This window comes from Ambystoma mexicanum, chromosome 2p (assembly GCF_040938575.1).
Source record: "Ambystoma mexicanum isolate Mex_15411 chromosome 2p, UKY_AmexF1_1, whole genome shotgun sequence".
NCBI lineage: Eukaryota > Metazoa > Chordata > Amphibia > Caudata > Ambystomatidae > Ambystoma > Ambystoma mexicanum.
Genome location: NC_090923.1, coordinates 185,005,753 through 185,033,094, shown reverse-complemented (window position 1 = coordinate 185,033,094; position 27,342 = coordinate 185,005,753). Strand labels below are relative to the sequence as shown.

The 27,342-nt window shown below is 48.2% G+C and overlaps 1 protein-coding gene across 4 annotated transcripts in view; it reads right to left on the bottom strand.

Moving 5' to 3' along the window:
- SRGAP3 (SLIT-ROBO Rho GTPase activating protein 3) overlaps nt 1–27,342 on the bottom strand; it is a 780,680-nt gene that overhangs the window by 33,136 nt on the left and 720,202 nt on the right. For all 4 annotated transcript variants that reach the window (XM_069643471.1, XM_069643470.1, XM_069643468.1 and 1 more), the window contains exons 17-18: nt 18,872–19,099; nt 9,899–9,978 (exon numbers count right to left, since the gene is read on the bottom strand). In XM_069643471.1, coding sequence (XP_069499572.1) covers nt 9,899–9,978; nt 18,872–19,099 — 308 coding nt within the window. The remainder of the gene's footprint in view (nt 1–9,898; nt 9,979–18,871; nt 19,100–27,342) is intronic.

Below are 27,342 nucleotides of genomic sequence, written 5' to 3'. Positions count from 1 at the left end.
TCTTCCGAAAACACTTCGTGCGGTCCACGTACAACTTCAGCGCTCTAGCCACATCCAGCGAGTGCAAAGTCCTCTCAGCCAGCGACGAAGGCGACGGGAAGAACACAGGCAACACCAAGGGTTCGTTGAGATGGAAGTCCGACGGTACCTTGGGCATGAAGGAGGGGTGCGCCCTGAGCACTACCCTCGTGTCGTGAAAAGTCAAGTACGGGGCCTTGCAGGAAAGGGCCTGGATCTCTACCACCCGTCGTGCGGAGGTGATGGCCACAAGAAACGCTGTTTTCCACGACAGAAACTTCAACGGGGCAGAGTGCAGAGGCTCGAACGGAGGTCCCATGAGCTTGGTCAGCACCACGTTGAGCTCCCACGCCGGGGCCGGCGCCTTCACCGGCGGGAACGATCTTAACAGTCCCTTCATGAACTCTTTCACCAGACGATGAGACCACAAGGACGTCCGGCCCGTGGTTCTGGTGTATCGGGAGATCGCAGCAAGATGAATCTTGATGGACGCGTGTGCCTGTCCAGCTTTGGCCAGCGTCAGCAGGTACGGCAGTACCTGGGGAGCCGTAATCCGTAGAGGGTTAATCTTCTGTGCGTGGCACCAGACAGAGAATCTCTTCCATTTGTGTCCGTAGCATTTAAGAGTCGAGGACGCCCTGGCCTTTGCAAGAACCTCTCTGCAGTCGGCCGGTATGTCGTATCCTCCAAACTCTAGCGCTACAGGAGCAAGGCCTGCAAGTTCAGCGATTTCGGGTCGTGGTGGAGGATGGCGCCTCCTTCCCTGGAGAGTAGATCCGCGTCCACCGGCAGCTTGATTGGCGGGGACGCTGACAAGTCCAGAAGGTCCGGGAACCATATCTGCCTCTGCCACGCAGGTGCGACGAGGATCATCCTGCACCGTGACCTCTTGAGCTGGTTGACGAGCCGGATTAGCAGTGGCAAAGGAGGGAACGCGTAGAGGAACAAGCCCTCCCAGGGGAACGAGAAGGCATCGCCCATGCTCCTCGCCTGGGGAAACCTGCTGGCGAACCTCCGGCACTTGGAGTTCGTCGCCGTCGCGAACAGGTCTATCTGGGGTGTGCCCCACCGTCGGAAGAGGCGATCCACTAGATCCTGCCGTAGTTCCCACTCGTGGCACGAGCGCAGCTCCCTGCTGAGTGAGTTGGCGATGGTGTTTTTTATCCCTGCCAGATGAAACGGCACCAGAAACATCCTTTGGGCGACGGCCCAATGCCACAGGTCCTGCGCCTCCTTGGACAGCGCTGGAGACCTGGTTCTGCCCTGTTTCCTGATGTAAAACATGGTGGTGGTGTTGTCGGTGAAGATCCTCACCACCTTGCCCTTGAGGGACGGAAGGAAGGACCTGAGGGCCCAGAACACTGCACGGAGCTCCAGGACGTTGATATGGAGGAACTTCTCCGTCGGGAGCCAAAGGCCTCTCGCGTGCAGATTTTCGGTGTGCGCTCCCCACCCTTCCAGGGAGGCATCCGTGGTCACTGTCTCCTGGTGGTCTGGGGTCTGGAAGTCCATGCCCGCTGTCAGATGCGTGCGGTTGCCCCACCACCGGACCGCTCGGCGGAAACTCTCGTCGAGTGTGATCCTCTCCTCGAAGCCGCCCGTCGTTTGGATCCAGCGCGCGTCCAGGAACTCCTGCAACGGGCGCATCCGGAGCCTGCACATGGGAATGAGGTAGATGCAAGAAGACATCATTCCGAGGAGGGACTTGATGGACCTCACCTTGGCCGCGTCGGAAACCAACATCCTCTGTACCTTGCCCAGGATGGACCTGGTCCTTTCCTCCGACGGGGAGGCCAGAAGGGACACTGTGTCGAGCTTCGCTCCCAGAAACAGTGCGTTTTGCGAGGGTACCAGGTGGGACTTGGCGTAGTTGATGGAGAATCCCAGGTCCGTGAGAAGGTGGACGGTCCTTGCCGTGTGCTCCACGGCGAGCTCCCTCGTCTTGGCTCGGATGAGCCAGTCGTCCAGGTAGGGGTAGACGTGGATCCCCTCGCGGCGCAGCTGCGCCGCCACTGGTGCAAGGCACTTGGTGAATACCCTGGGTGCCGACCATAGTCCGAAGGGGAGGGCTTTGAACTGGTAGTGACGCCCTTGGACCACAAACCTGAGGAATTTTCGGTGCCCCTTTAGGATGGGAATATGGAAGTATGCATCCTCCAAATCCAACGACGACAGGAAGTCTCCTTCCTCCAGCTGCCCCAGGACGTGCTGGAGGGTGACCATCCGGAACTTCTGCGCCTTGATGAACTTGTTCAGACGTCGCAGGTCTAGGATGGGGCGCCATCCTCCCGTCTTCTTCTTCACGAGGAAGTATCTCGAGTAAACTCCGGAGCCCCGAAGCCTCTTTGGGACGAGTTCGATGACGCCCTTCCTGAGCATCGCTTTTACCTCCAGGAGAAGCTGAGGGACGTGAAGCTCTTTCCTGGCCACGGGGGGGACGCGCGGGCACCTTCTTTGAAACTCGAGCGCGTGGCCCCGGGTTAAGGCGTCCAGCACCCAACGGTCGGTGGAGATGGACTCCCACACGCTGACGAAGCTCGCCAGCTGGCCTCCCACCGGGGTTCTTCGGTGGGGGCCCGACCCCACGGCCGGTTCAATCCTGTTTCGACGAGGCTTTGCCGCCTTGACCTCCTTGGCGACGACGGCGGGCCGCTTGACGGTAGGTGGAGAAACCGCCGCCGGAACCTTTGGAGGTGCCCTTGCCTCCGCTGCTCCGAAAGGGCGTCCGTCGTTGCTGCAGAACCCCAAGGGCCAGGGCCGTCTCAGTGTCTGCTTTAATGGCCTGGAGGGAATCGTCCACTGTTTTCCCAAACATGTTGTTCCCATCGAACGGCATGTCCAGGACTCTGGTCTGTACGTCTTGACGGAAGTCCGTAGCCTTGAGCCATCCACGCCGCCTAAGGCACACGCCGTTGCCCAACTGGAGAAACCCAGTGTCGGCGATGTCCGTCGCAATAGTGATGGCGTGGTCCGACGCCACCTCGCCTTCCTGTAGGATCTCCAGGGCATCCGCCCTCTTGTCGTCCGGTAGGAAGTCCAGCAGGGGAGCCAGTTTGTACCATAGCTCCCTGTCGTAGCGGGCCACGATAGCCAAGGCGTTGGCCGCTTTAACCGTCGTCGCTGCCGACGAGATGACCCTGCGTCCCATAGCGTCCAATTTCTTTCCCTCGCCGTCCGGTGGGGAAGTCGATGTGGAGGCCGCACCTCCCCCCGCTTTCTTCCTGGCCGCCGCGGAGACGACAGAGTCCGGGATAGGCTGCGCCCGGAGGCACAGGGGGGCTGCGTCCGGGACCCGGTACTTCTTCTCGTACCGGTCTCTTCTAGCTGGCGTCGTGGAAGGGTTCTTGAGGAGGGCGAGGCCCTCATCCCAAATGTCGTCCAGTAGAGGCACCGCGAGGACCGTCTTCCTCTTAGCCTCGCGGCGTTGATAAAGGAATCCTTCCTTTTTCTTCTCCTCAGGGCAGAGTTGGAAAAGCTCGGATGCCCTGGCGATCATGGAGTGGAACGATCCAATCTCGTCGGGCGGAGAAGCCCTGGTGGGAGGTGACGACAGTAGATCCTCGTCGTATACCTCGTCGTCCGTACCCGTCGCTGCCGTGTCAGTCCCCGTATCATCCCCTCGGGTGGACGGGGAGGAGGGCTGGACGGGGCGTGACGGCTGAAAAGGAGGTGGAGGGTGAATCCTTCTTTTCTTGGGTGGGGGGGCACCAGAAGGTCCCGGTTCAGGATCCCCCGACGGGAGAGGTTCCTCCGTCGGCAACGGTAGTCTCGTCCTTATCTCTGAACATAAGGACTGTATAGCCAACAAAATGGCCGCCGAGTTGTCTTGCGGCACTGGCAGAGGGGAATCCGACGGGCGATCAGGGGCCGGTCTTCTTCCACGCCAAGGCCGTGGCTTAAGACCTCAATCAGCTCTTCCTCTGAGGTTGAGGCTGAATCTACGACGACGCCCTGCCCCCCCTTTTTCTTCCCCGCCGGGGGTTTCACGGGGGTCCTATCGATGGGCACAAAAGAGGACTCCCTCCGAGGTGGCAGGGAGACTCTGAGCCCCGAGGTCACCACCACTGGTGTAGCCTCCACAGGCTGAGCCAGGGCCGCCGCGACAATATCGATAGAGGGCTTGGCCGGATGGATTAAGGCCTTCACCACCTTAGGTGCGCTCACCGCCTTATGCTTGAGGGGGGGGACACTGCCTTGCTCCCCCTCCGATGGGGCCTTCGAGCTCGACCGGGGCCTCTCCAGGAGCTTCGCCGGGTGCTCGCCCTTCCCCTTACCCAGAGTGTTGGCTCGTGGCTGAAGGTGCCGGAGAGGGTGCGCCCTGCCTGGCGCCCGTAGAGCCCGACCGTTCGGCGCTCCCGGTGCCAGCGGACTCGCAGTGCTTGGCCTTGTGTTGGACCCCCGTCGCCGGGGCATCCTCAAAGGTCTGAGAAGACCGCTCGGATTTCTTCCTCTTCTTCTCGCCTGACGGGCTCTTCCCTTCCAGCCAGTTGGCGAGACGTTGATGGCGGTCCTTCATGGTCCGCTCCGACATGTTGCCGCAAAACGCACAGTCCTTCTCCACGTGCGTCTTGTCCTCATGTAAGCAGTAGAGACAAAAGGAGTGTTCGCCCTCCTTAAAGACGTTCTGCAGCTGGCATCCAGGGCAGATCCTGAGCAGCTTTCCGGGTGTCGAGCTTCCCTTCTCCTGGGCCATGTCCGGGCCTGAGAAACTTCTGGAGTCCTCCAAAAGCGTAGCTCGACGAAATCTTCACCCTTGAGGGGCGCAGACAAATCCGACACGGGTCCCCGTTGATCGGATGGAGAGTCGGTGGAGCTTGAGGCTCTTTTGACCGAAAAAAACGAAGTTTTTGAGAAAAAACGTGAAAAAATAGCACTAACGCTTGAGAGCAATAGCACGAGGATCCCAACACATGAACGTGCGGTAAAAATCTGAAGATGGCTGCCAGAGGTGGTGCTTAGGTAGAGGGCAGTCATTGGCTGTGGTCAGTATGACGCAGAGACCAGTGATTGGTTATTACTACGAAAGACAGATCAGAAACGAAACTGATACTGTTTTTTTTTTTCTTTACCGAGGATTCCCAGCCTGACGACGGGGAATATTCATGAGCATGTGAATCCATGCCAGACCCCATGCTGGAGAACTGAGCATTTTTTATATTGGAATAAACCCAAATGTGTGACAAAGGTGGTGATATATCTAGACTCTGGGGCAATTTCAATTTGATGGTATCCTTTCGTAAGATCCAATTTTGAGAAGTATTTGGCTCAATGTAGTAAGTGAATCATGTCTGTAATCCGAGGTGCTTGATGTCTTTCTCTTTCAATGGCTTCATTTGCCCTTCTCATATCGACACATAGCTGGATAGACCCATCAGGTGATTTATTTGGTACCGGTACTATGGGTGACACCCATTGAGTTGGACCTGTTATAGGCTCTATGACATGTTGTTTTAATAATTTGTTGATCTCATCTTCTACTTTAGACTTTATGTTAATGGGTATCCCTCTATAATGTTGTTCAACTGGTTTTACTTCCGAATTGATGTGAAGATGTGAAGATGGACTTTCCGATTTCTTAATTTACCTAATCCTTTGAACAGTTTTGGGAAAGCAGTCTTTGTCAATGTCTCCTGGTGTAGAAAATTATGTATGGGCCATTAACTGATACATGATGTGAACCAGCCCCATGTCTACTGCAGTTTTAAAACTAAGTATACATCCACTTTTGACTTCAGTCCTAAGGACGTATATTTGCACTTTAGCTACATGTGATTTGTCGGCACATGTTACGGTGGTAATACCCTTACAAAGCAAAGGTGTTGTGGAACCGTAGGGAAAGATGTCAGCAAGGGCCATTTTAAATTTTTAAGCATTTGGAAGAGAATCATAGGCTTTGTTGCTCATTATATTGACAGTGGTCCCTGTGTCGATGAGAAAATCAAAAGGTATGCCATTCACTTGAATGCTGAGGACGGGGCTATGCTGAGTTGCAGTGCTATTATACAGAGCCCATACATACCCTATCTTCTGATGTTCTTCTCCTGAATAGGACATATCACTACTAGAAGGTGACTTCATTTCAATTTATCAGACATATCGCCACCGTCTGCCACGCCGGGAACTGTCAGGAGGCCTGTGTAACTCTTTTGGATATACTCTCCTGTTATCGTTATCTTCTTGTCTTTGCCACCGTGGATCTGTTTCTGGACCCCCTTCTCGTGGATACACAGATACAAGCTTCCTTGGTTCTCTAAAATATCTCCGGGACGAGGTTTCAAAGGGGGGCATTCTTGCACATAGCCCTGTAGTGGTCAAAACCCCCACATGCGGCACACCTCTGTCCTAAGGCAGGGCATTCTCCTGTGTGAGGATACTCATAACCACAACGAATTGGGATTAATTAACACAAATCCAATATCTGAATGAACAATCAAAAATCACCAGTCACACACACTTTACTGAAAGCAGACATTCGATAGTAGAGTTCAAATTTGTAGTACTAGAAACAGTCAGAATCCCACTGAGAGGTGGCAATACCAAACACTTTTAGCCAAAAGAGAAATGTTTTGGATTCACAGATTAGATTCTATGACCCTGACTGGATTTAATGAGGAATTCTCCCTCACACAATTTCTCTAAACCCTGCTGCATAGCTAACAGATCTGCTTGATGACTGAACTACTCCCTAAATGACATACGGTGGAATGGTAAATTGCTGGTAAAATGTCTACTTGATATACAATGTACTGTTGAATTAGGCTAGTTGTAAACAATAAATAACATTCTCAAACTATTGTCTGGTGTATTAAATAACCAAATGTTTCTCTAGTATTTGAAAGATTACGACAATCTACAATGTTATACACATTGATTAACAAAACTACATTGGGGAGAATGTACATGTGAACAGATAACTAACATGTAACCACTGGACTACCATCTCTACTATAACACCAATTTGTTTATTTCTTAAAAACCGTATAATATTCCACAATGTCAGGCACATTGACTTAGAAGATTGCATTGGGTAGAAATTACATGTGAATGTTCAAAATGATTGCACTCATTATTGCATGATTGATATGTAACCACTGGAATTAATATGATAGGGAGATGGTTGCAGTAAGACTGTCACTCCGCTATTTGATGTTATGTAAGGAAATATCGGGAATGGTTCATAACACAAAACTACACTTAGCTGTTAAAATGAAACAAAATGATAAATTAATTCCTTGAGTATTGAAAGCAACACGTTACACCCGCCAATTGTTTCAGATACTTATTTCTTTAAATTTGACTATAGACAGATTGAGATATGCCATAATTCATCAATATAATCGAGTAGGTGACCAAAAACCTTTATTTAATTCATTTTGATTGTTAATAAGAAGGTGAATATCGTGACAGGAACTTGAAGGGCTGCGTCGTCACTGATCGAGTCAATGTTTACCTATGATGTCAGCACATCCACCTGGGTACGCTGAACGTCACTCTTAACACAGCCATTTTGCCTTAGAGAGCGTCTCGGGTCTCAAATGAATGGCAGCACTTGCGAACGCTCCTTTTATTGGTAAGCATTCTTGCTACTTGTTACATTGTACTATTGCAAGTGACATGTAACTACTTATTGTAAGACTTTACTGAGTACATAGACAATGTAAATAGCTACATATTTTTACTCTGCAGACACACGTTTAAAATTGCCTTCCCTCAACATCTTTGACTTCTGCACCCCCTCTCACTTAATGAGGTAAGATGATGCATTTAATGCAATATGCTGGCCATGTAAGGCGCTTTATAAATCAATAAATACAAATAAATACAAATATTAAGCACAGTGGACCGCTTTCTCTGAATCAATGGCTTTACTTTGACATATCCCTTATTATTCTCTTATAAATATTAGATACATGATGTGGACAGCCCATACTCTGCAAGTGTGTGCAGAGATTAAAAAATTAGAGGTTGGCATCCTCATTTTTTCCTATGGAATACTTTTTGACCCAATTCGATATATATCTTGTAGAACCATCATAGACTTTCAATATATTATTTTCTCTAGAATTAAATAGACGACACAACCAACTCCCTAATGTTCCCGTTGTGGGAGTACAGTCTTAAAGGACCGCACTACCAATCAGACGAACACCCTGTGACTGACTACCTACAAGGTTATGCAATTACACATACTGAGTTTAATGACATTGTTTTACCATCAATGATCCTATATTTACTCGAACATCTGGTTCACTTTGTAGATGAGAGTTGAAGCTTGAAGATTGATACAAGCACATGAACAATATGAATATTATGCTCCTGATGAAGGCATTGTGTTTCCTGAAACACGTTGAGCTCGTTTTAATCTAAACTGTGCTTTTAATACTTCTGTGAATATCACTTCTGTGAATATTATTCTTGGGGAAAGTTATGAATAAATACTGGAAAACCTCCAAATATTGCACATACTAATTATAGGTGATTAGTTTTCCCACTTACAACCATTACAAAGCATTTCTAGTAACTTTAGTAAGATTTGACTGACTATATTGTTAGTACATGAGGTGTGCAGGAGACGGGAGGGTCCACTAACAAAGGATACTTATTTTTTTGTGATTGCACATTAGCGACTTTTGGTTTTTCCCCCCTGCACCTGATAACCTTCCTAAATCCATCTTTTAGATGTTTAATCATACTTAATGAAACACCACGTGGGCGCCCCGGATACTTTTTTGTTGTCATTGTATAATGACCACCATATAGTAAGGGCACTGCTGGGTTCCATCTTGCCCCTGGTGCTTACTTGATCCTTAGCACTCACATTGTCTTCTTTAACTTTGCGCTTTGTGCATAGTGCAGAAGGCTTATTACATTCTCATGCCTGTTTTGTTTTGCGCGATCGCTTCTGCATATATCTTCTTTCCAGAGCTCCACGCTGAGCATTAGCAGGATCGCGGGTTCTGCCTAAATTCATATTAGCAGGATGGGGTTGAGGGGTCTGGCTTCTACAGTCCAGGCTTCAAGGCTCGGGAATTCTTCACCAACGAGTATCGGCTTTGCAAAACACTATAGGAAATGCAGACAAAAACTGACTATGTTCCTTTTTTCTCAATAGGGCCGTCTTGCCCTATGGTTTCTGTGTAATATGGTTTCTGTTTCCTGTTTAGCGACAGGATGCCCTTTCAAGGCAACTGTTTGCAGTTTATAAGTCTTTTACGATACCATGCCATACCATGCCATACCCACACCATTGCTTTCCAGTGTCCTTCCCATAGCCAGGCAAGGAGTGTGCAGCAGGAACAGAAGCCATGTGACTTCACATTGTTGGGATGGCACTCCAGATGTTTGGCAGCCACAGTTTAACGTATAGATTCAACATTTGAATGTTACGTACACTAGCCATGTACACGTACACTAACCATGTACACTGCTATGCAGGGTTTATGGCCCGTGGACTAGTGAATAGACTACAGAGAACTGTGTTTGATCTCATGGCCACAGGTTCCAATACAGCCCTTCATGCTTTCAAAGGCAATAAAATAATTCATTGAGTTTGGTAACAATATGCACCTGTTATCAACACCAAGGCGCTCTGCTGAGGGTAAATATACGCTCTGCAACTACACCTGTTATGTTATGCATCTTTCTTAATGTGGTCTTAAATCACTGTAAGGAAATGCTGAACTAGGCAGGAGGCTGTCGGCCCCGCTCCATAGAAGATGAGCAGTGACATTCCATGGCTGTGCCCAAACTAGACTCACAGTGTCGCTTGGCCAACAGACCTCTTCCAATGATTTCTAAATCAACAAGACTTATGCACGCCTCTGAGTGGCCTTTGCAGTGATGTGAGACATTCAACTGTGCCGGTCCTACTACCACTTACCGTCGTCGCTGGTGTGGGGCTCAGTTCCGTTGTCATGGTCCACCTCGTCAATGGTTCCCGGCTCACTGTGAGGGCTGTCGCTACAATGAAAGCAACAAAAGTGATAGGGTTTAAGACCAATGCGGATTAATGTAAGCAGCCGTATTTCCATAGATTCAAATGGAAAGTCACCACTACCGCTACCTGTGTAATGCACCCCTTACTCCCCTTCTCTCATGTTACACAGGGAGTCATACTTTCAAGACAGATGCAGTGCTGCCCATCTTGCACGATAGACCCACCGCTTCTCACCTGTTCTTTCACAACACTCTGGGCTAATAAACTGGGCTTTTTCTTATGGGGTATTGCCATTACAAAACACTTCTGTGAATCAGGCCCTGTGTGCCCTGAGATGTTCCTCTATAGTCAGAAGGGTATGGATTTACTAGAAACATTATGATGTCCACAGCTCCCGCCTGACACCCGAGCTAACACTCTGAAGCGTGCCACTGTTCGGAATGACAATTTTTCCCCTATTTTGACTGAGGCGGTACACACAAATACTCCGAACCCATCAGCATTATGGGTAGATCTGCATACACCAGTACCCTCCCGTACCAGCACCAGGGGGACAACTGTACATGCCATTACTCCTCTCCCATCAGCATTATTAGTAGGACCATACACCTGAGTAGACCTCTCCAATTAAGCATCATGGCTAGAACTGTACACACAATCACTTGTCTTCCATCAGCAGTATGGTGAGATGCGTACCCTTCCCATATCAGTAACATGGGTAGAGCTCTATACACCAGTACCCCTCCTGTATCAGCATCAAGGGTAGAGCTGTACAGACAATTACTCATCTCCCATCAGCATTATGGTGAGATCTGTACACACCAGTGCCCTTCCAGTATCAGCATCATGGGTATAGCTGTACATGCCATTACTCCTCTCCCATCAGCATTATGAGTAGGACCATACACCTGAGTAGACCTCTCCAATTAAGCATCATGGCTAGAACTGTACACACAATCACTTGTCTCCCATCAGCAGTATGGTGAGATGCGTACCCTTCCCATATCAGCAACATGGGTACAGCTCTATACACCAGTACCCCTCCTGTACCAGCATCAAGGGTAGAGCTGTACAGGCCATTACTCTTCTCCCATCAGAATTATGGTGAGATCTGTACACACCAGTGCCCTTCCAGTATCAGCATCATGGGTAGAGCTGTGCATGCCATTACTCCACTCCCATCAGCAGTATGAGTAGGACTGTACACCTGAGTAGACCTCTCCAATTCAGCATTATGGCTAGAACTGTACACACAATCACTTGTCTCCCATCGGCATTATGTTTAAAGCTATGCACACCATAATGTACTCACCAGTACTCCTCCTGCATCAGTATATCATGAGTAGAGCTGCACACACCAATACTCCTCTCCCATCAGCATTATGGTGAGATCCGTACCCTTCCCATTTCAGCAACATGGGTAGAGATCTACACACCAGTACCCTTCCTGTATCAGCATCATGGGTAAAGCTGTACATGCGATTACTCATCTCCCATCAGCATTAAGGTTGAGATCTGTACACACCAGTACTCTCCCAGTATCAGCATCATGGGTAGAGCTGTACATGCGATTACTCATCTCCCATCAGCATTATGGTGAGGTCTGTACACACCAGTACTCTCCCAGTATCAGCTTCATGGGTAGAGCTGTACATGCCATTACTCATCTCACCTCAGCATTATGGTGAGATCTGTACACACCAGTACACCTCCTGTATCAGCATCATGGGTAGAGCTGTGCATGCCATTACTCATTTTCCATCAGCATTATGGCTAGGATTATGCCCACTAGCACTCACTTGTCATCAGCGTTATGGTTAGAACTGTACACACCAGTATAGCTCCTGCCTCAACATCAAGGGAGGAGCTGTTCACGCCAGTGCTCCTCTCCACTTTATGGGTATAATTGGACACATTAGCACTTGTTTTCCAACAGCATTATTGTTACAAGGCATACATAGTGTCCGGCACATATGAGCTTCATGGGGAGAGCTGTACTACTGAATAGCCCGCTCCCATCAGCATTATAAGAAGAGCTGTGCTCCTGAGTAGCCTTCTCCCATCAGCATTATGAGAAGAACTGTACTCCTGAATAACCCTCTCCCATCAGTATTATGTGAAGAGCGGTACTCATGAGTTGCCTTCTCCCATGAACATTATGAGAAGCGCTGTGCTCCTGAGTAGCCTTCTCCCATCAGCACTATGAGAAGAGCTATACTCCTGAATAGCTCTGTCCCATCAGCATTAGGAGAAGAGCTGTGCTACTGAGTAGCTTTCTCCCATAAGCATTATGAGAAGAGCTGTACTCGTGAATAGCCCTTTCTCATCAACATTATGAGAAGAGCTGTACTCCTGAGTAGCCTTCTACCAGCAACATTTAGGAAGCACTGTACTCCTGAATAGCCCTCTCTCATCTGCATTATGAGAGCTGTACTCTTGAGTATCCCCTCCAATCAGCATTACAAGAGCTGTGCTCCTCAGTAGCCTTCTGAGATCAATATTATGAGAAGAGCTGTATTCCTGAGTAGCCCTCTCCCATCAGATTTATGAGGAGCTGTACTCCTGAGTAGCCCTCTCCCGTCAGCATTATAAGAAGAGCTGTGCTCCTGGTTAGCCTTCTCCCATCAGCATTATGAGAAGAACTGTACTCCTGAATAGCTCTCTCCCATCAGCATTATGGGAGGAGCTGTACTCCTGAGTAATCCTCTCCCATCAGCATTATGAGAGGAGCTGTACTGCTGAGTTGGCCTCTCCCATCAGAATTATGAAAAGGGTTGTACTCCTGAGTAACCCTCTCCCATAAGAATTATAAGAGCTGTACTCCTGAGTAGCCTTCTCCAATCAGCATTATGAGAAGAGCTTTTCTCCTGAGTAGCTGTCTCCCATAAGCATTATAAGAGCTGTACTCCTGAGTAGCCTTCTCCAATCAGCATTATGAGAAGAGCTGTTCTCCTGAGTAGCCTTCTCCCATCAGCATTCTGAGAAGAGCTGTACTCCTGAATAGCACTCTCCCTTCAGCATTATGAGAAGGGCAGTACTCCTGAGTAGCCTTCTCCCATCAGCATTATAAGTAGCGCTGTACTCCTGAGTAGCCCTCTCCCATCAGCATTATAAAAAGAGCTGTGCTGCTGAGTAGCCTTCTCCCATCAGCATTATGTGAAGAGCTGTACTCCTGAATAGCCCTTTCCCATCAGATTTAAGAGAAGAGCTGTGCTCCTGAGTAGCCTTCTGCCATCAATATTATGAGAAGAGCTGTATTCCTGAGTAGCCCTCTCCCATCAGCTTTATGAGGAGCTGTACTTCTGAGTAGCTCTCTCCCGTCAGCATTATAAGAAGAGCTGTGCTCCTGAGTAGCATTCTCCCATCAGCATTATGAGAAGAGCTATACTCCTGAATAGCGCTCTCCCGTCAGCATTATGGGAGGAGCTGTACTACTGAGTAGCCTTCTCCCATCAGAATTCTGAAAAGAGTTTTACTCCTGAGTGGCCCTCTCCCATAAGCATTATGAGAGGAGCTGTACTCCTGAGTAGCTCTCTCCCATCAGGATTATAGGAAGAGCTGTGCTCCTGAGTAGCCTTCTCCCATCAGCATTATGAGAAGAGCTGTACTCCTGAATAGCTCTCTCCCATCAGCATTATGAGAGGAGCTGTACTCCTGAGTAATCCTCTCCCATCAGCATTATGAGAGGAGCTGTACTGCTGAGTTGGCCTCTCCCATCAGAATTATGAAAAGAGTTTTACTCCTGAGTAACCTTCTCCCATAAGCATTATAAGAGCTGTACTCCTGAGTAGCCTTCTCCCATCAGCATTATAAAAAGAGCTGTTCGCCTGGGTAGCCTTCTCCCATCAGCATTCGGAGAAGGGATGTACTCCTGAGTAGCCCTCTCCCCTCATTATTATAAGAACAGCTGTGCTCCTGAGTAGTCATATGCCATCAGCATTATGAGAAGATCTGTACTCCCGAATAGCCCTCTCCCATCAGATTTAAGGGAAGAGCTGTGCTCCTGAGCAGCTTTCTGCCATCAATATTATGAGAAGAGCTGTATTCCTGAGTAGCCCTCTCCCATCAGCTTTATGAGGAGCTGTACTCCTGAGTAGCCCGCTCCCGTCAGCATTATAAGATGAGCTGTGCTCCTGAGTAGCATTCTCCTATCAGCATTATGAGAAGAGCTATTCTGCTGAATAGCGCTCTCCAATCAGCATTATGGGAGGAGCTGTACTACTGAGTAGCCCTCTCCCATCACAAGTATGAAAAGAGTTGTACTCCTGAGTAGCCCTCTCCCATAAGCATTATGAGAAGAGCTGTACCCCTGAGTAGCTCTCTCCCATTAGAATTATAGGAAGAGCTGTCCCCCTGAGTAGACTTCTCCCATCAGCATTATGAGAAGAGATGTATGCCTGAATAGCTCTCTACCATCAGCATTATGAGAGGAGCTGTACTCCTGAGCAGTCCTCTCCTTTCAGCTTTATGAGAGGAGCTGTACTGCTGAGTTGGCCTCTTCCATCAGAATTATGAAGAGTTTTACTCCTGAGTAGCCCTCTCCCATAAGCATTATAAGAGCTGTACTCCTGAGTAACCTTCTCCAATCAGCATTATGAGAAGAGCTGTTCTCCTGAGTAGCCTTCTCCCATCAGCATTCTGAGAGGAGCTGTACTCCTGAACAGCACTCTCCCTTCAGCATTATGAGAAGGGCTGTACTCATGAGTAGCCTTCTCCCATCAGCATTATAAGTAGCGCTGTACTCCTGAGTAGCCCTCTCACATCAGCATTATAAAAAGAGCTGTGCTCCTAAGTAGCCTTCTCCCATCAGCATTATGAGAAGAGCTGTACTCCTGAATAGGCCTCTCCCATTAGCATTATGGGAAGAGCTGTACTCATGAGTAGCCCTCTCCCGTCAGCATTATAAGATAAGCTGTTCTCCTGGGTAGCCTTCTCCCATCAGCATTTGGAGAAGGTATGTACTCCTGAGTAGCCCTCTCCCCTCATTATTATAAGAACAGTTGTGCTCCTGAGTAGTCTTATGCCATCAGCATTATGTGAAGAGGTGTACTCCTGAATAGCCCTTTCCCATCAGATTTAAGAGAAGAGCTGTGCTCCTGAGTAGCCTTCTGCCATCAATATTATGAGAAGAGCTGTATTCCTGAGTAGCCCTCTCCCATCAGATTTATGAGGCGCTGTACTCCTGAGTAGCCCTCTCCCGTCAGCATTATAAGAAGAGCTGTACTCCTGGGTAGCCTTCTCCCATCAGCATTATGAGAAGAACTGTACTCCTGAATAGCTCTCTCCCATCAGCATTATGAGAGGAGCTGTACTCCTGAGTAATCCTCTCCCATCAGCATTATGAAAAGGGTTGTACTCCTGAGTAACCCTCTCCCATAAGCATTATAAGAGCTGTACTCCTGAGTAGCATTCTCCCATCAGCATTATGGGAGGAGCTGTACTACTGAGTAGCCCTCTCCCATCAGAATTCTGAAAAGAGTTGTACTCCTGAGTAGCCCTCTCCCATAAGCATTATGAGAGGAGCTGTACTCCTGAGTAGCCCTCTCCCAACAGAATTATAGGAAGAGCTGTGCTCCTGAGTAGCCTTCTCCCATCAGCATTATGAGAAGAGCTGTACTCCTGAATAGCTCTCTCCCATTAGCATTATGAGAGAAGCTGTACTCCTGAGTAGTCCTCTCCCATCAGCATTATGAGAGGAGCTGTACTGCTGAGTTGGCCTCTCCCATCAGAATTATGAAAAGAAGTTTACTCCTGAGTAGCCCTCTCCCATAAGCATTATAAGAGCTGTACTCCTGAGTAGCCTTCTCCAATCAGCATTATTAGAAGAGCTGTACTACTGAGGAGCCTTCTCCCTTCAGCATTATGAGAAGGGCTGTACTCATGAGTAGCCTTCTCCCATCAGAATTATAAGTAGCGCTGTACTCCTGAGTAGCCCTCTCACATCAGCATTTTAAAAAGAGCTGTGCTCCTGAGTAGCCTTCTCCCATCAGCATTATGAGAAGAGCTGTACTCCTGAATAGCGCTCTCCCATCAGCATTATGAGAAGAGCTGTACTCATGTAGTCTTCTCCCATCAGCATTCGGAGAAGAGCTGTATTCCTGAGTAGCCCTCTCCCATCAGATTTATGAGGCGCTGTACTCCTGAGTAGCCCTCTCCCGTCAGCATTATAAGAAGAGCTGTACTCCTGGGTAGCCTTCTCCCATCAGCATTATGAGAAGAACTGTACTCCTGAATAGCTCTCTCCCATCAGCATTATGAGAGGAGCTGTACTCCTGAGTAATCCTCTCCCATCAGCAGTATGAAAAGGGTTGTACTCCTGAGTAACCCTCTCCCATAAGCATTATAAGAGCTGTACTCCTGAGTAGCATTCTCCCATCAGCATTATGGGAGGAGCTGTACTACTGAGTAGCCCTCTCCCATCAGAATTCTGAAAAGAGTTGTACTCCTGAGTAGCCAACTCCCATAAGCATTATGAGAGGAGCTGTACTCCTGAGTAGCCCTCTCCCAACAGAATTATAGGAAGAGCTGTGCTCCTGAGTAGCCTTCTCCCATCAGCATTATGAGAAGAGCTGTACTCCTGAATAGCTCTCTCCCATCAGCATTATGAGAGAAGCTGTACTCCTGAGTAGTCCTCTCCCATCAGCATTATGAGAGGAGCTGTACTGTTGAGTTGGCCTCTCCCATCAGAATTATGAAAAGAAGTGTACTCCTGAGTAGCCCTCTCCCATAAGCATTATAAGAGCTGTACTACTGAGGAGCCTTCTCCCTTCAGCATTATGAGAAGGGCTGTACTCATGAGTAGCCTTCTCCCATCAGCATTATAAGTAGCGCTGTACTCCTGAGTAGCCCTCTCACATCAGCATTATAAAAAGAGCTGTGCTCCTGAGTAGCCTTCTCCCATCAGCATTATGAGAAGAGCTGTACTCCTGAATAGCGCTCTCCCATCAGCATTATGAGAAGAGCTGTACTCATGTAGTCTTCTCCCATCAGCATTCGGAGAAGGGCTGTATTCCTGGGTAGCCCTTCCCCTCATTATTATAAGAACAGCTGTGCTCCTGAGTAGTCTTATGTCATCAGCATTAAGAGACGAGCTGTACTCCTGAATAGCCCTCTCCCATCAGCATTATGAGAAGAGCTGTACTCATGTAGTCTTCTCCCATCAGCATTCGGAGAAGGGCTGTATTCCTGGGTAGCCCTTCCCCTCATTATTATAAGAACAGCTGTGCTCCTGAGTAGTCTTATGTCATCAGCATTATGAGAAGAGCTGTACTCATGGGTAACCCTCTCCCGTCAGCATTATAAGATGAGCTGTGCTCCTGAGTAGCATTCTCCCATCAGCATTATGAGGGGAGCTGTACTCCTGAATAGCGTTTTCGTATCAGCATTATGAGAAGAGCTGTACTCCTGAGTAGTCCTCTCCTATCAGCATTATAAGACGCACTGTATTCCTGAATTGCTTTCTCCCATCAGCATTATGAGAAGAGATGTACTCTTGAGTAGCCCTCTCCTATCAGCATCATAAGAAGAGCTGTACTCCTGAGTAGTCCTCTCCTATCAGCATTATAAGAAGCACTGTATTCCTGAATTGCTTTCTCCCATCAGCATTATGAGAAGAGATGTACTCTTGAGTAGCCCTCTCCTATCAGCATCATAAGAAGAGCTGTACTCCTGAGTAGTCCTCTCCTATCAGCATTATAAGAAGCACTGTATTCCTCAATTGCTTTCTCCCATCAGCATTATGAGAAGAGATGTACTCTTGAGTAGCCCTCTCCTATCAGCATCATAAGAAGCACTGTATTCCTGAATTGCTTTCTCCCATCAGCATCAAAAGAAGAGCTGTACTCCTGAGTAGTCATCTGCCATCAGCATTAAGGTTGATCTCGATCCAGCTTTGTGGGCTAAAACAGGAGTCATATTCGCCAGTACTATTGCACGGCACACCTTAAATGTGCTTAAATGCGCAAATCCGCATTCAGTATAAATTTAACAGACCAGTATTAGTCACATTAGTTCCGAAGGCACAGAGCATGCGGGATGCCGCAGCCGAATACGGCATGGGCCAAAATTATGGAAGTATAATGAATCAATATTACCAGGCACCTGCTGTGTGAGGAGTGCATGCAAAAGCAAGAACAGCTGATAATGACTCAATTTAAGGGAACAACACCACAAGGAATAACCATTACCAACTCATTCAGATCCAATATGATCACAACCAAGACTCGCACAACCTTTTACTATCCAATAATGGCCTGGCCAAAGGCCGACTTGGTTGAAACATGTGTCGGCTTCAGAATTGAATGAAACAATATGTAACAATGAATTCTCTTCTTGAATAATTGACGATGCCAGGGAATATATAAGATTCTATGTCTCCGAGGCTGATGTGACTAATAACAGTCTGTTCAATATATACGGAATGCGGATTTGCGCGTTTGGGCACATCTAACGTGTATGAATTGCTTGTGTGCTGTGGCATTAGGCGAAGACACACAATTTGTGTGCACACGCAGCAACCCTAGTATGATTAATATATATGATAACTAACTTGGCGCAGAATTCATTGTGTCTCATTGCCCAACCTTCACAGAGACATCTTGCTCTATCAATCACACTCACTGGTTCGCCTCTGATCCCACCAGCATTATGGGCAGAGCCATGTTCCCCAATGCTTCTTTTACAGCCATTAACAATACGCCTAGAGTTGTGCTGTACAGCTCCTATACCATCAGCGCTATGCATGCCGCAGTACTCACCTGTATGCCCCCTCTATTTGGAAACTCACCACTACCCCTGTCCTTCAGCACTATGCTCGGAGCCCTACTCACCAGTGCCCCAATGCCGCTGGTAGCACTTTATAAAACAGTACTCACCTATATAAACCCCCACACTCCCATCAGCAATATGCATACTCACCAATAGTCCTCGCCTCCGGTCATGCACTTCTCATACACTGGCCCCTCCAGCTCCCGATGGTTTGGGAACAGGGCCTCGTGGTGTACAATGATGCTTTTGATGACCTCATTGACATGCGCCTGGCACGCGACTGGATCCTGTCCGTCTGGAATGGGCATAAGGGTTGGTCCAAAGCAGATGGCCAGGTTGTAGGGGTCCATCATGTTCTCATCACTGTACTGTGATAGACTAAAGCAAGCAAGAGAAAAAACTTGAGAAGAGGGCAGACATATCAAAGGCAAATACTACAGTGCAGCTAATGGGGGAGTCACTTTAGGAACGGCCAAAGCAGAAAGGAGTTCAAAGAAATCATTAAGCGTGTAGATGTAAGGGGTGTGATAAGAGAATCGTAGAGTTTCTAGATTTCTTGAAAGCCTATGCTTGTTTAAAGCCACCAGTTGACCACCTACCTCTCTATTCGGATCAATACATTAAGAAATCAGATTGATGGGCATGTGTTGCCCAATGACTAACCCCAGATACTTGAACATTAGCTCAGTGAGTATTAAGGCAGGGTATATGTGGAAACCTCAACACAGGCCCAATGCATGATCCTGAGGCCTTTGCGAGTAGCTTTCAGTGGGAACGGAAAAAGGGTTAGTAGATGTACGATTGATATAAAAGAGTGGTTCTCCAACTGCGAACAAGCATGTCCCTTGCGAACGTGGCCCAATAAAGCAGAAGCAATTTAAGATTTGAAAGAGTGGGTGCCTCTATGCATGAAGTAGCGACACACATCCTTCACTGGCGAGACAAAAAAATACAAAAGTAGGCAAAGGAAAGATGACGGACAGGTGTGGGATTTCTGGGTATTGAATGTTATCACAGAATTCGAAACGCGTGATTGAAAACTCACCAACTGGTCCCAGAATTCTCTACAATCCGGGACACACACGCAAGACTCTGCTCTCCCGCCCCTGACTACCATTTCCCATCTGCACTCGTTCTCTCCAACTTCGTCCCGCATCCTGCAGGTAGCTAACGCCTGGATGATAATCTTCATCAGGACCTCCACCCCCCTCAATAACCCACATGACCACCTCAAGTGCAGATTCCGCAGCGGGGACTCCACGGAAACTGCCCTTACGTATTTCTCACATTTTCTGACATCTTCTCACCATTGCAAACCCTTTCTGTCCGAATCCTTCTGGACCTCTGGGCTGCCTTTGATGCCTTGCTGACCTGATCAGGATTCCACTCTCGAATGGATTTCCCCTACCCTTCTAATCATTCCTTCTCCATTTCCTGAAACACAGCGATGTCTGATCCTACCTCCATCCCTGTTGCCCACCAGAAATGCTGCATCGGTGCTCCTCTACTCTTCACCCTCTATATTTTCCCCATCAGATAACTCATCTCCACCTTTGTGTTCTCCTATCACCCCTTTGTGGACAAAACCAAATCTTATTCAGCCTCCCTTCTCTCACACATAATCCTTCATATTTCTGATTGCCTGCCAGCAGTCTGCCACTGGATGGCCCTTTGTTGTCTTCTTTTAGCTCCTTGATGACCAAAGTCACCCATCTCCCAGCATCCAACGCGTCTCTTCAGCTTCCTTCACCTTTCTCATTTCCCCTTGACCTGCTGGTTCTCCACCCTAAGGCACACACCTCTGGTGTCCCTCTTTGCAGAGACCTCACTCTTCACGCCTTGGCTGGTACCACACCTGCTGCCATGAACAATCTGCTCAACATCAGGAAACCCAGACTCTGATACAACCTTTTTCCTAACTCTGGTACTCATTTGTCATGACTACTGCACTAGCCTCATTCTTTCCCACCCCATCTTCTCTTTCTCCCCACTTGACACAATACTCAACTGCACAACAGACACCCTTTATAATCTCTCCTGACCTTCTCCCACTTCTCAACCATGTATCCATGACGGGTGGCTCTCTATTAAAAATCAGAAACTCTTCAAATGTGGACATGGGCCCACTCCACTCTGCCCTTCTCCTTCCTCCATGCAGCTTCTTCCCCAACACCCCTCCTTAATCTTTCCGTTCCTCCACCGCCCTGTGCAACCACTGCCCCGTCTTCCTCACTGCCCCTCACCACTGGCACTCTGTCACCCCCCACATGTCACAAAGACTCTTCTCGCCTATAACACTGGCCTCGAGCTCCACCTCCTGAGTATGGAAGGCACGCGCTCTATATCCCATTACACTGAAAACCCCTTCCCTTGACATCCCAGTCCCTGGAACCACTGTACATACCCGCAGAGTGTGGGTGGGCAGCGCTCTAATTCAGAAATAATATCTCAACTGTATAAATCAATTCTCATGTTTAGTGGACGGAGGACAGCACAGGGGCAACATGCTGGTCTTGGAAGCAAGATCACGCAGAGCACCAGAGGTTCGAATCCCAGATCTGCGCTTAGAAACCGAACTTAGGTATAAATCGTGTTGAAAAAAACAATTAAATACATTAAATAAACGGGGTGCTCGGCAAAGACACTCTACTTGCAATCTGCAATAAGACCTAGGTACAAAGCCATGAGTGAGGATTGCACACCATATACCAATGCGGTCAAACAGTTATGCAAATTCACTGAATGATTAAAAATAATAACTGATTGGTCCTGGTACTGCTTAGCAAAATCACATCTCACAACTTAATCAGTAGAAATGTCAAGTTTTATTAAACCCTGCTAGCAGATGGCAGTGGCCAATGCATTCGGCGGTCCGATAGCACAGTGAGTAGAGCGCTCGCTTTGACATCTACGCAGAGCCTGCTGACACAGGTTCGAATCCAGCAGGGCCAAACTCAGACTTTCATCCTTCCGAGGTTGAAAAATGAGCACCACACACAGTGGGTAATAATAGACAGCGCTCAGATACCTGAGGGTTGTAGCATTATATAAATGCTGAATTAGTATTATTTATTATCATCTCGGACCACCTGGGTCCTTCTTCAGTGCAATGCCTGTCACACATAATCCACAAAAAGGATATCTGCCCCAGAAGGAATGTCTATGCCTTCTCTATTCCTCTCCCCAGCTGATCTGTCTGTTTCTGCACTGGGTTCCTGGTTACTCCCCCTGTATTGGGGCCCAGATCCCTGCCCACCGCCTGCTTACCCGCACTACCTCTTGGCGACCCCTGCACTTGGGCCTGTATCTGCAACCTTACAGTCCCCTTACCTGCACTTATCAGACACTCGTTGTCTGCGCTTAAATTCTGCACTTGCCACATGTCTTTGCACTACGTGCTGTTATTTTTAACTCCTGTTTCAGCACTTTCCATTCCTCCCCTACCCCTTGCAATTCCCCCTTCGCTCTTCCCTGCACTTGCGCGTTCTCAATGTCACTGGGACTAATAAGATCGTTATGTTTTTATTGTTTTTTCCTCCCTTGTACCACTACATTGCCTCGTCACGCCCTGAAACACTTGTGAATGGGCCCGATATAAATAAACTATCATATCATAACATAACAGAATTGATAAAATTATGACCAAATGACTTTCAGTCATGATGAACTTCTAAACATGAATTTAAGGCCAAATTTGAAAAACAAAGAGATGAATTCATAACCAAATGACTCTTGCTGATAGGTCTTGGATGTGGTGTTAGATGGTGGACTGGCCTTGGGTGGGGTTTTGATGTGGTTTTAGATGGTGGACAGGTCTTGGGTGGGGTTTTGATGGGGTTTTAGATGGTGGACAGGTCTTGTGTGGGGTTTTGATGTGGTTTTAGATGGTGGACAGGTCTTGGGTGGGGTTTTGATGGGGTTTTAGATGGGGGGCAGGTCTTGGATGAGGTTTTGATGTGGTGTTAGATGGTGGACAGGTCTTGGGTGGGGTTTTGATGTGGATTTAGATGGTGGACAGGTCTTGGGTGGGGTTTTTATGTGGTGTTAGATGGTGGACAGGTCTTGGGTGGGGTTTTGATGTGGTGTCAGATGGTGGACAGGTTCTGGGTGGGGTTTTGATGTGGTGTCAGATGGTGGACAGGTCTTGGGTGGGGTTTTGATGTGGTTTTAGATGGTGGACAGGTCTTGGGTGGGGTTTTGATGTGGTTTTAGATGGTGGGCAGGTCTTGGGTGGGGTTTTGATGTGGTTTTAGATGGTGGACAGGTCTTGGGTGGGGTTTTGATTTGGTTTTAGATGGGGGGCAGGTCTTGGGTGGGGTTATGATGGGGTTTTAGATGGGGGACAGGTCTTGGATGGGGTTTTGATGTGGTGTTAGATGGTGGACAGGTCTTGGATGGGGTTTTGATGTGGTGTTAGATGGGGGACAGGTCGTGGATGGGGTTTTGATGTGCTTTTAGATGGGGGACAGGTCTTGGGTGGGGTTTTGATGTGCTTTTAGATGGGGGACAGGTCTTGGATGGGGTTTTGATGGGGTTTTAGATGTTGGACAGGTCTTGGATGGGGTTTTGATGGGGTTGTATATGGTGGACAGGTCTTGGATGGGGTTTTGATGTGGTTTTAGATGGTGGACAGGTCTTGGGTGGGGTTTTGATGTGGTGTTAGATGGTGGACAGGTATTGGGTGGGGTTTTGATGTGGTGTCAGATGGTGGACAGGTCTTGGGTGGGGTTTTGATGTGGTGTCAGATGGTGGACAGGTCTTGGGTGGGGTTTTGATATGGTTTTAGATGGTGGACAGGTCTTGGGTGGGGTTTTGATGTGGTTTTAGATGGTGGACAGGTCTTGGGTGGGGTTTTGATGTGGTTTTAGATGGTGGACAGGTCTTGGGTGGGGTTTTGATGTGGTTTTAGATGGTGACAGGTCTTGGGTGGGGTTTTCATGTGGTTTTAGATGGTGGACAGGTCTTGGGTGGGGTTATGATGGGGTTTTAGATGGGGGACAGGTCTTGGATGGGGTTTTGATGTGGTGTTAGATGGGGGACAGGTCTTGGATGGGGTTTTGATGTGCTTTTAGATGGGGGACAGGTCTTGGGTTGGATTTTGATGTGCTTTTAGATGGGGGACAGGTCTTGGATGGGGTTTTGATGGGGTGTTAGATGGGGGACAGGTCTTGGGTGGGGTTTTGATGTGGTTTTAGATGGTGGACAGGTCTTGGGTGGGGTTTTGATGTGGTGTTAGATGGTGGACAGGTCTTGGGTGGGGTTTTGATGTGGTGTCAGATGGTGGACAGGTTCTGGGTGGGGTTTTGATGTGGTGTCAGATGGTGGACAGGTCTTGGGTGGGGTTTTGATGTGGTTTTAGATGGTGGACAGGTCTTGGGTGGGGTTTTGATGTGGTTTTAGATGGTGGGCAGGTCTTGGGTGGGGTTTTGATGTGGTTTTAGATGGTGGACAGGTCTTGGGTGGGGTTTTGATGTGGTTTTAGATGGGGGACAGGTCTTGGGTGGGGTTATGATGGGGTTTTAGATGGGGGACAGGTCTTGGATGGGGTTTTGATGTGGTGTTAGATGGTGGACAGGTCTTGGATGGGGTTTTGATGTGGTATTAGATGGGGACAGGTCTTGGATGGGGTTTTGATGTGCTTTTAGATGGGGGACAGGTCTTGGGTGGGGTTTTGATGTGCTTTTAGATGGGGGACAGGTCTTGGATGGGGTTTTGATGGGGTTTTAGATGTTGGACAGGTCTTGGATGGGGTTTTGATGGGGTTTTAGATGGTGGACAGGTCTTGGATGGGGTTTTGATGTGGTTTAAGATGGGGGACAGGTCTTGGATGAGGTTTTGATGTGGTGTTAGATGGTGGACAGGTCTTGGGTGGGGTTTTGATGTGGTGTTAGATGGTGGACAGGTATTGGGTGGGGTTTTGATGTGGTGTCAGATGGTGGACAGGTCTTGGGTGGGGTTTTGATGTGGTGTCAGATGGTGGACAGGTCTTGGGTGGGGTTTTGATATGGTTTTAGATGGTGGACAGGTCTTGGGTGGGGTTTTGTATGTGGTTTTAGATGGTGGACAGGTCTTGGGTGGGGTTTTGATGTGGTTTTAGATGGTGGACAGGTCTTGGGTGGGGTTTTGATGTGGTTTTAGATGGTGACAGGTCTTGGGTGGGGTTTTCATGTGGTTTTAGATGGTGGACAGGTCTTGGGTGGGGTTATGATGGGGTTTTAGATGGGGGACAGGTCTTGGATGGGGTTTTGATGTGGTGTTAGATGGGGGACAGGTCTTGGATGGGGTTTTGATGTGCTTTTAGATGGGGGACAGGTCTTGGGTGGGGTTTTGATGTGCTTTTAGATGGGGGACAGGTCTTGGATGGGGTTTTGATGGGGTGTTAGATGGGGGACAGGTCTTGGATGAAGTTTTGATGTGGTGTTAGATGGGGGACAGGTCTTGAATGGGGTTTTGATGGGGTTTTAGATGGGGGACAGGTCTTGGATGGGGTTTTGATGGGGTTTTAGATGTTGGACAGGTCTTGGATGGGGTTTTGATGGGGTTTTAGATGGTGGACAGGTCTTGGATGGGGTTTTGATGGGGTTTTAGATGGGGGACAGGTCTTGGATGAGGTTTTGATGTGGTGTTAGATGGTGGACAGGTCTTGGGTGGGGTTTTGATGTGGTGTTAGATGGTGGACAGGTATTGGGTGGGGTTTTGATGTGGTGTCAGATGGTGGACAGGTCTTGGGTGGGGTTTTGATGTGGTGTCAGATGGTGGACAGGTCTTGGGTGGGGTTTTGATGTGGTGTCAGATGGTGGACAGGTCTTGGGTGGGGTTTTGATGTGGTTTTAGATGGTGGACAGGTCTTGGGTGGGGTTTTGATGTGGTTTTATATGGTGGACAGGTCTTGGGTGGGGTTTTGATGTGGTTTTAGATGGTGGACAGGTCTTGGGTGGGGTTTTGATGTGGTTTTAGATGGTGGACAGGTCTTGGGTGGGGTTATGATGGGGTTTTAGATGGGGGACAGGTCTTGGATGGGGTTTTGATGTGGTGTTAGATGGTGGACAGGTCTTGGATGGGGTTTTGATGTGGTGTTAGATGGGGTACAGGTCTTGGATGGGGTTTTGATGTGCTTTTAGATGGGGGACAGGTCTTGGGTGGGGTTTTGATGTGCTTTTAGATGTTGGACAGGTCTTGGATGGGGTTTTGATGGGGTTTTAGATGGTGGACAGGTCTTGGATGGGGTTTTGATGTGGTTTTAGAATGTGGACAGGTCTTGGATTGGGTTTTGATGGGGTTTTAGATGGGGGACAGGTCTTGGATGGGGTTTTGATGGGGTTTTAGATGGGGTACAGGTCTTGGATGAGGTTTTGATGGGGTGTTAGATGGTGGACAGGTCTTGGATGAGTTTTTGATGTGGTGTTAGTTGGTGGACAGGTCTTGGGTGGGGTTTTGATGTGCTTTTAGATGGGGCAGAGGTCTTGGATGGGGTTTTGATGTGGTGTTAGGTGGTGGACAGGTCTTGGGTGGGGTTTTGATGTGCTTTTAGATGGGGGACAGGTCTTGGATGGGGTTTTGATGTGGTATTAGATGGTGGACAGGTCTAGGATGGGGTTTTGATGTGCTTTTAGATGGGGGCAGGTCTTGGATGGGGTTTTGATGTGGTGTTAGATGGTGGACAGTTCTTGGGTGGGGTTTTGATGTGCTTTTAGATGGGGGACAGGTCTTGGATGGGGTTTTGATGTGGTTTTACATGGTGGACAGGTCTTGGATGGGGTCCTGATGGGGTTTTAGATGGGGGGCAGGTCTTGGATGAGGTTTTGATGTGGTTTTAGATGGGGGACAGGTCTTGGATGGGGTTTTGATGGGGTTTTAGATGGGGGACAGGTCTTGGATGAGGTTTTGATGTGGTTTTAGATGGTGGACAGGTCTTGAATGGGGTTTTGATGTGGATTTAGATGGTGGACAGGTCTTGGATGAGGTTTTGATGTGGTGTTAGATGGTGGACAGGTCTTGGGTGGGGTTTCGATGTGGTTTTAGATGGTGGACAGGTCTTGGATGGGGTTTTGATGTGGTGTTAGATGGTGGACAGGTCTTGGATGGGGTTTTGATGTGGTGTTAGATGGTGGACAGGTCTTGGATGAGGTTTTGATGTGCCTTTAGATGGGGGACAGGTCTTGGATGGGGTTTTGATGTGGTTTTATATGGTGGACAGGTCTTGTTGCACAACACTGTACATATGGCCACTCCTTGTGTATTGAAATAACCTGCGCTTATTGCTGTCTGCCTTGCCTCGGCCCGAGCCTACCTTGCTTTGCCAAGCATCAACCTTGCTCATCTCTTTGCCCTCTATTGGGCGACACCTGATGCAGGATTGTCCTGATGACTCTTGTTATAGTAGTAAGTGTTTCTGGTCTAAACACATTCCTCTCAACTATCTCTCAGAGGTTGACAAGGACACTCCTGTTCATATTATTCCACCAATCAGTATCTCTGCAACACTATCACACAGTTTTGGCCCAAAGCATTAAAATGAAATCAGAACTCTATGAAACAGCTGACATTTTTCAGAATGAGAAAGGTATTCTCAATTCAATTAGCTTCCCTGTGGCTGTGTCATGAAATTCATTCTTTCCAAA